The 9,480-nt window shown below is 44.4% G+C and overlaps 1 protein-coding gene across 2 annotated transcripts; it reads right to left on the reverse strand.

Annotated features, from left to right (window-relative positions):
- Positions 1-511: 511 nt before the first annotated feature.
- Positions 512-7,720, reverse strand: LOC121569275 (PWWP domain-containing protein 2B). Of its 2 annotated transcripts, none has more exons than XM_041880091.2 (3): positions 7,260-7,720; positions 3,098-4,831; positions 512-2,241 (listed from the first exon to the last, which is right to left on the reverse strand). In XM_041880091.2, the coding sequence occupies exons 1-3, from the start codon at positions 7,397-7,399 to the stop codon at positions 2,235-2,237; spliced, it is 1,881 nt and encodes a 626-aa protein (XP_041736025.2). In that variant the 5' UTR covers positions 7,400-7,720; the 3' UTR covers positions 512-2,234. The 2 variants fall into 2 exon arrangements, with proteins under 2 accessions (XP_041736025.2, XP_041736033.2); XM_041880099.2 differs by having other exon boundaries at positions 3,094-4,831.
- Positions 7,721-9,480: the final 1,760 nt, after the last annotated feature.

Here is a 9,480-nt window from a genome sequence, read left to right on the forward strand (position 1 = left end):
CAGCCATTCTGAGTGATCACCTTCACCTTATAATGAATCATTTCTATCCACAGGGCACAAGTGGTCAATTGTTTGATGAGCATGAAAACCATATGACATGACCGTCTCAGTCACCAGATCTCAACCCAATTGAACACATTTGGGAGATTCTGGAGCAGCGCATCAGACAGTGTTTTCCACCACCATCAACAAAACACCAAATGAGTTGAAGAACAGTTCCACCATTTACAAAATCAGCTGGTAGCAAATCACTGTGATAATAAAGAGAGGATGGCTATCATATGACTAGTCTGGCTAGTGGAGGACAAGTAGTTGAGTTACACTAGTTAACAGATACTGCCTCACTTAACCGAGTTAAACGAGGTGGTGAATGGTTGCATAAAGGTAAACCTGGCTAGACCAGACTTACAGCACAGTAGTGGTGCTGACACACAGGTGAGAGCTAAACTACATAAAGTTAGTCAAAATTAATAGCAGTACATTGAAATATACACAAACCAGACAGCACAAGTATTGCCAGTATATTTTATTTTATGTACATGTAAAAAAAAATCTAACAGAAAATAGCCAATAACATTGACCAATGTGGGCAACAGCAGACAGCCATGTAGCTCATCAAATACAGGAATTTCCTGACATCTGCTTCCATCTTAATCATAAACCAGGTGAAAGGGGGAGCTAGGCACTCTCTCCTTCCCCACTCTTCCTAAAGAGTCAATGAAAACCAAAGGGATTCAAAATGGAACACAAAACGCTACAGGAGCTCTGGCTCGTGTTCATTAGAGTTTTGCAACAGAAAGCTCAAATAAGCGATTTCTATTGGACAAGTCCAGGTAGTCCTTGCCTGTTTTCTTCTGTTTGGTGCCTACTGAACAACCCATGGTTCCTGCCGCTGCTGTCCCTCCCTTCCCCCTTCTTTCCAACAGTGCTGCTTTCAACTCCAAGGTCAATAAAGGTTGATCCTGCAGTCTCTCCCTCTCCGGACTGCAGTCTGCAACCTGTAGCCAGTAGTGAGCATACAGAGTAGCCACCTATCTCCCGCACCCTTCACCAGCACACTAGAGTTGAATTCACAGTATTCTTACAGCATTTTCGAGTGACTATCAAGCTTTAATTGATGCATAGGGTTTGACAATTTTCTCCAGTGGAAACATTTGATGGGGCTAGAACTAGGGTGGGTTGAAAGAATGTACAAAGACACACCCGAGACAAAAATGCAAGAATACAGTGTACACAACCACCCCTGAAAGGTTCAATCTCTGGTGTCCCAAAACTTAAATAAAAAAAGTATTCTCCAAGGCCATCGATAGTCAACCGTGATATGAACTCCCGCTGCCTGGCAGTGCTGTAACTCCAGTTAGTGAAAGGACAATGAGCTTACAGCAGGCCACCAAGGTACAGATAAAGTGCTTTTCTTTAAATGACACATTAAATAATGAAAGTGAGTAGAAATGAACTTTGGGATCTCTCATCAACGACCAATACATACCACACTTCTAAGGTATTCAAACCAAAATGGAAGAGACAAATGTTTGAAAAACGTATAAATAACATTACATCGACATTTCCAACTAGGACTGCTGAAGAAGGCTACAAGGATGAATCACGGTATGATAGAAGAAACTACAGTACCATCTCTGGATGGAACACTTTCACATTGTCATATTTGGAAAGTAAAAAAACTTAGTGTAAGACTTTTCACCAGAAATGCGGATATACAGTCTGTTCGAAAAAAAAGTGGGTGGGCTTCCAATGAGGATGGCACTGGGACTGAACAGACCTGACGAGGCCCTCTGACTGGTTGTCATTGAACTACTTCACGACCAATCGGTCGGGAGGATGTTTACAAAAGCAGCAGTATGGAGATCTTAAGGAATTGTAAAAAGGTCAACTTAAATTGTTGTGGATAATAAATGGTTACAGATAATAAATACATTCTGATTTGTAGTGTGTTTCTATTGATATGGTTAAAAATAAAAATACAATAATTGAAGAACTGTTCCTTGTAGTCCATGAGATGCCTCAGACTGGCATTTCTTGCTCCCTTATCCAGTCAACAACACTCCACCTGGGCGGCCATTTTCCTCCAGCCATGTGGGAGCGGGGGTGGGGGGAGACGACACTGTATAAATAGTGACCCTAGCAACTGCACACGCTTCCTTTCTCTCCTGGGGATAGACGACTCAAGAGTCAGAGTTCCGCAAAGCCTTTGAAAGAAGACCATTCTTCAGTCTTCAGACTCTACAGAGAGAGAGAGAGAGAGAGAGCAAACAGAGTAATGAGATTAGGCAAATAATGGCAGTACGGTTTCCAATGGAGGGACATTCTAACTACGGGCCTAGACTTTGCACTGGAAGAGTTATGCATGTTTACAGAATAGATGGATTCTCACTTGACCATTCAAAATATGGAACATTTCTAACTGAACCCAAGACACTATCTTCTTTCAGAAGTCACTCTTGAGTAATGCACACAATGGATTTCAGACACTTTAAAGACTGATCTCTGGACAGCTGACGTGGCAAAACTATTTCCATTATGAGTTACGGAAAGAATGGCATTCTCAAAAGCTTATTGTGTGCATTATGAACATAGCTTAGTGCAGGTGTACCTTCACATGGCTACTGGGGCTTCACCACAGCAAACAGTGGCCCTGGGAGCTGTCTGGCAGTCATATCACCCTGAGACAATATTTAACCTAGGTGTAGGTGAATGACCTGGTGCTTGGCTACATGGGGTCTGATTCCACAGACCAATCAACAAAAGAATTCAAAGGGAACAAGGGCTTGTGCTTTCGATTCATATGATCAGGCCTAATAATGTTTTATGACAACTAGTGGTAGGCAGACTGAGACCAAATCATACGTCCCTGGGTTCAGTCAAACAAAATCACTCAATTAAGAATATTTTACCATACAAGGGTGTGGTGAGCAAAAACTTAGTTTAGGCATTCAACGAGAAGGTGTATTCTGCATTAAGATTTGAATGAGCTCAGTGCCCAAACCATTGCCCAGCATGTAGCATTAATCCAAGGTACCGGACTACTGTGTATTTAGTGAACAAACTCAAATTGTCTGAGTGTTGTGGACTCACCTACGTTTCGCAGTGTGAGGTGAGTAGAGAGGTGATCTCGGGGCTCATGTGGCCCACAGCCTTGGCAGCTTCCACAATGGCTCGCCGGTACATCCCTTTCTTCTTGCGGTTGAACCGCGACCTGAAAAACTCCCGGAAGGGAGAGAGTTTGGCAACGGAGAGCTGGGAGGTAGTGGGTGAGCCAAACCAGGCCACCTTAGCCTCTGGCCACTGGGCTTCGCAGTTAACAGACTCCTCTTTGCGGCTGCCGCTGATGTGGAGCACCCTCGCCGGCCACCAGGGGAACCCATGGATCTTCCCCCACACCACGTCTCCCACGGTCACCGCATGGCCCTCCTCCGTCACACACTTGGTCATGCTGCGCGTGTGCAGGCGCACGGTGAGCGGCGGCACAGTCTTGCTGTTGTCTTGCGAGATCGACGAGGAAGACACAGATGAGATGTGCTCTCCGGGAGCCAGGTCGCACAGCTCCGGGGGCGTGCCGTCTGAGCTGAAGGATTTTGATTCGTCCAGGCTATCGGTGCTGCACACAGACAGGCTGGAGGAGTCCGCCTTCCTCTTGCGGAAGTTGATGAGCAGCGTGAGGTCACTGTGGCCTCGGTCTGCCTCCTCTCCGGAGCTCCCTGACCACAGCTCCATGGGGGTCTTCTCCTCAGAGTCCTCCGAGTGGGGCAGGGGACCAGGGACTGGCACCCTGGGGCCTTTCTTCCTTGACCTCTCTACCAGCTCTGCCTCGTACACCGTCAGGCTGTCCTCTCCGTCCCCCAGGGTCGTCACGCGGATCTTTGGGGAGGGGAGGTCCAGGCTGGCTGTTAGGGGCCTGGGGAGCTTGAGTTTGGGAATGGACACGGTCAGGCCCGTCCTGGTGGCGTCCAGGATGTGGCGCTGCTCCTGAGTCTGGGTTAGGGTGGTGGTCTCAGGCACCTTGCCCTGGTGGTCTCTCAGGCCGTTCTGCATCAGTTGCTTGGGGCAGAAGGGCTTGACGGAGCCATGGACCCGAGCTGGGATCTTCATGACCTCGACCTTGGCTTGCGGAGTGCTGTACGAAATCTTGATGACTGGGCTGTGGGGAATGATGTCCGCTGCAGGGAACTTTGGTTCCTCATCCCTTTTGTCCTTCCGGAGCCGCTTGCCGTCGTAGCCAGTGGGGCCGTTCTCCCGTCTCTTGTTGTTATCCTTGGTGGCGTCTGCATCCTCTTTCCTGGCCAACTTGATGGACCCCTCTTTGGAGTCTTCATCACTGTATGGCGCGTTCTCTTTTCTAGACGTCTTGGTGGTAGGCATCCCATCTTTACTGTCCTCGTCACTGTTCAGCGTGTTCTTACACTTCTCGCACAACACCTGCCGGGGGCGGAGTCTGATGGTGCTCATGGTCATCTGCCCGGGCTCTCGGGTCCGCCTCTTCTTCCTCTTGATTGTTCGCGGTGGTGGCTGAGGTACCCATTGACCATAGCTGTGGCGCACCCATATGGGCTGAGGGAAGGGAGCTCCTTCAAAATAAGGAGGGTATGGAGCCTGCCCGGCGGGCACTGGTGTGGGCAGAGGGGCAGGGAGATGGGCACCTAGTGGATCATTTTCAGGGAGCGTGTTTTCATCCTTTGGTCTATGATGTGAAGCCTGGCTGGGTGGTTTAGTCACCGGCTCCGCTGTCAGGACTTCGGGGATTTCACAACCAGGTTTCAATGCAGGGCACTCCATTGGCTTTGTCGTGACATCTGGTAGGCAGAAAAGCCCAGTCCTATAAGAAAACAGTGAAAATAAATACTTTAGTATGTTTTGTAGCTTCTGAGTGTTTGCATCCAATCATGATAAAGTCAAATTGTTTGCACTCAACATTCTCCTTGTGAATAAAGCAGGAATTCCAACTCTTCAATTCACTAAGTTCCTGTTCAAGAACATTAACTCAACTAAATCTATGTGCAACAGATGCACTCCTTTGACCCTGTCGGACCACTTATGAAAGCCCTTATGGTTGCAACACTTCAGTTCGTGTAGAAGACACAATAATCAAACAACAGATGCTAAGTGCTACTTACAACATATGTTAATGCTGTGAACAAGGTAGTTTACAAAACCCACTTCCAAATTCCTAATGAATTAACCTAATCAGTGTAGTTTTCATGTCCCAATTATTTCAATACTATAAAAAAGGCAACATCAAAAAATATTTTCCTTTGTTAGAACATTGCACTTTCAACTCATCACCTATATTAGGGTTTCTACTGAAGTGGGGGTTGGGAGACAGCAAGCAAGCAGGTCGTTGTCTAGCTAGCCTATAGCCTGCCCTCCAGCCGTGTGCTACAAACTGAAAGAGCTGGAGTGTGTTTTCTCAGTAAATTCACGTTCCTTGTCATGCCAGTGGACCTGCAGATGTAATGCGTCCAAGCCTGGCTTCTCTAAGCAGCCCCTTGAAAGGTAGCTGACAGCAGCTAAGGCAGCAGCAGCAACATGGCTGTGCTCTGCTGTCAGAGACAGCAGACAAAGAGACTACAGGATACCCAGGAGCCCCCCTCCACTCCATCTGACTGAACAAAAACAATCCCATGAATCAATCGGGACCCGGAGAGAGCCAGGGGATTCACTTGTTTTCACATCAATGTCTGCTGGGAGCTTGTGTGCTATGAGAATATTAATTAAAACACATTTGGGAAGCCCGAAAGGCGTTTCCCCATGAGCAGCTATTGGCACATTTTTATAAAGCGGCTCGGCAAGGCCCGTTTCCTGTGCTTTGGGGGAGACCTTTAAAGGCCCTTCTTGAGCAACAAAATCTCAGCCGTCGCAATGATTGACACAGGCAGTACAGAAAGTCCTGGCCTAGGCTGTATACAAGGACATAGCGGTTAACCGGCCATGACTCAAACACTGTTGCCATTTAATCATGTATACCCCATAACCAAATAAAGAGATCCTGCAAAAAATTACAGATGACATGGAAACTGGAGACACACAATGAAGGGAAATGCATTTTTATAAACCTAAAGGAAGAAGAACTCACATTTTGACACCGACAAGCCAAAATAGGCCTGTATGCCAAAACACTGTTCTTTGTTTAAGCCACAGGGGAAGGTGAATCTCAGGGCATTTGGAGTGATTGATCACATGAACATGTAGGCCTACTTACAGGAAAAGCTGTTAAGATTCTGATGCTGACAATAAATAAATAAACCCAGTGGAATTTAAAGTTGCACTCACTGCACTGTGCTAGTGCAACACAAGGCCAGAACATGTGACTAGAGTCCTGGTGTGATGCCAGATAACACATGCCCCATATTAATACCAATCATTCGAAGAAAATGTTATACCTTAGGCTACCCATTGTTAACACCCTATACATAGGCCTAAATGTGATTTCTAGCCAACATTGTCTACTCTAGTTCCCTTTGTCAAGCACAAAGTAGGCCTATAGCCTAGTTTTGCTGGTGTCTGTAACCTCCTTGATAACTCAACAACGAGTGCCATCTTTAACAGCTGTATAATCTCTTATTTTGAGTTTCAGGTCAATCATTTATAAATAGACCTAATTGTATCATTATAAGGGTACAATTCTATGACTTTGTGAGTTTCAACCTAGGCCTACAGTAAAGGCACCAGAAGTCGGCTAAATTATTAAATGGTGTGATGCCCATCACTTTACATAGGCCTAACTATTAAAACATGATGTAGGTTGATCGATGAATTATAAGAATGCATATACAAAAGTGTAATATGAGAAAGGGTGTTTCAGCAAGGCCTGCCATAGTTGGATACATTGTTGCCAGTCTAAATCTAGCAAACAGTGAACTAGCTTGATAGCTAAGCTAACAATGAGGTATTAAGGTACCCACAAATATATCTATACTAACCGTCTGTGGTACCCACGTTGGCATAATTTTTCTTGAAATGCCCATCGCATGTTACTTTCACATGGTTTTTGGCTTTATCCAAGTTTCATAGTAGTGATACACGTGTTTATATGCTATTAATATGTTGGCTGTAAAAGTGAGCAAATCTGTTAACGTTAGCTGGCTAACTAACTAGCAAGTTAGCTAAACCCCCTTGGAGTATTTTGTATGAAGGCCCATGTAGCTATCTAGCTAGATTAGCCAGCTAACACTAGCAGGATAACGTTAGCTAGATAATTACTTTGTGATAAATGTATAACATTATTCGAAAAAAATAAGACTCACTTTTTGTTGCAATCGAGTAATATCCCCATGTAGCTCCTTTCTTGATAGGTTAGCGTAACCACTAGTGTATCGTTAACTATTTGATCGATAGTAACCGGAATCTGAGAGCCGGCCCGCAGCTCGTCGGCTACAGCCTCCATATTTTCCGGCGTGAGATGTCCGGCTTGGCGGTACTCGATCGCGGCCTCGGGAGCCACGATCGCCTCGGTAAAAGATGCTACTCCCTTCTACTTTCGAGCACGGGAGGCTACACCAGGGCACGAAATGATCAACCCCTACCAAGTCAATTACAACAGTTCTGCCACTGGTGACATCACACAAGGAGGACAGTGGAGAGAAATCTTTTTTAATTGCCCCTCTGTCTTGCTTGAAATTATACCATTTGGCTTTCAGTTGATTGACTCTAATGTAGCCACAATTCAGAAAATGTAGCTATTTCATCATTAGCTATAATCTAGCTAATAGCCATGTCTGCTCTGCTGGTTTGCAGACAATTTTTTACCTTCTTGGAATTATGAATGCATGATGTATTCGTATTTATTTGTATCTATTATCTTCTCTTCTATTACATTTTTATCGTGCCATTTCCAATTAAATATAGGCTACCCTCTTTAACTTTCCTGGATTACATGCATCACCCCCATCTTTACTGTCTGTCTGTACTGTGTATCCAAGCAATAAGTAATTTAGGCTATAGCATACAGTCAAATAAGTATACATTATCAATCACTGTATAGCTTCTTTATAGATGTAGGCACCGGAAATACAGTGACCTATTAGGCTATATATGGGACTGATTGACTTGAGAAATTAGGGTTTGTTTTCTTTGGGACACAAGCACTTTATAAATACTATATAATGTAATGGCGTGTCAAATCAAAGTTTATTTATCGCCTACACATATTAGCAGATGTTAAAGCAGGTGCAGCGAACTGCTTATGTTTCGAGCTCCAGTAGTGCAGTAACTGTCTAACAGTACAATTCTAATACACAAATATTGTATTAGAAGAAGTTAAAAACAAGAAATTAAGAACAACGAGCAATATCAGAACTAGCAATGTCAGAGTCCGGAATATAAAAACATGGTGTGTATAGACAGTATGGACCAAGGTTATTATAGTAAACTAAAATTGAAACAAAAACGAATCATGAAAAAACAATTTAGTAAACTGAAATAAAATATATAACAAACCCCGTTTGAAAAACTAAAAGCTATAGTGAAACGTATATTTGACTCCAGAACTAACTAAAAAAATAAAACCCATCATGACTTATGTTAAGTTTTTTTTTTACCTCACAATTATGGGCAAAAATGTAATGGGGTTTGGTTTTCAAGTTTTTTCTTCTAATGGGGTTTCTGTATCTGGCAGGTCATATTGAGATTAACTTCAATTTAAAGGTAGTATGAAAATGTATGCACTCACTAACTGTAAGTCGCTCTGGATAAGAGCGTCTGCTAAATTACTAAAATGCAAATGTAATGTAGACTGAGCAAGATTTAAATTTTTTGTCATTTAGCTGACGCTCTTATCCAGAGCAATTTACAGGAGTTAAAGGTGTTCGATGCAGGCCAGTGCCTTGCTCAAGAGCAGATCGACAGATTTTTCACCTAGTCGGCTCGGGGATTCGAATCAGCAACATTTCGGTTACTGGCCCAACACTCTTAACCAAGTATGGGTAGCTGCAGCCCAATATGGCGACCGGAGTTTGGGCGAGTGGGTGTGTCGAAAGGAGTGGGTGTATGGCAAGCGAATCAGCTAAGTGGGCAGATTTGTTGTCACTCAAGACCGTTTTGCGTGGCTGATTGGGCTGCACCACAACGACTGGTGTTGTGCCTGCGGACTTGAAGTGGCTCCTACTAGGTATCATGGTAGTGTCGCCGGTAGCTACGTGGCAATTTTCTTCCTCACACATAATTTTATTTCAGGTAGGATAGCAGCCTACACAATAAATAACTAATATTGATAACCATCTAGATGTCACCTTGATACATACAGTCTACTACTCAATGGGGAGGGCATAATATATGGCATTTAGCAGACGCTTTTATCCAAATCGACTTACGGTCATGCATACATTTTACATATGGATGGACCCGGGAATCGAACCCACTACCCATGATCTACAACAAAACGGCAACAACAACACTGGGACACAGTGCCCTTCGCTCCCACTTGACAAGCACTACTGTCCGGCAACGTCGTGGGAAGTAGCTAGCTAC

This window comes from Coregonus clupeaformis, chromosome 1 (assembly GCF_020615455.1).
Source record: "Coregonus clupeaformis isolate EN_2021a chromosome 1, ASM2061545v1, whole genome shotgun sequence".
Lineage (NCBI taxonomy): Eukaryota > Metazoa > Chordata > Actinopteri > Salmoniformes > Salmonidae > Coregonus > Coregonus clupeaformis.

What these genes read in the sequence shown, in the direction of transcription:
- LOC121569275 (XM_041880091.2), bottom strand. Translation starts at nt 7,399, where the DNA reads ATGGAGGCTGTAGCCGACGAGCTGCGGGCCGGCTCTCAGATTCCGGTT. An exon ending in TTACTCGATTGCAACAAAAA is followed by an intron (nt 4,832 to 7,259) that starts GTGAGTCTTATT and finishes GTTTTCTTATAG; the next exon opens with GACTGGGCTTTTCTGCCTAC.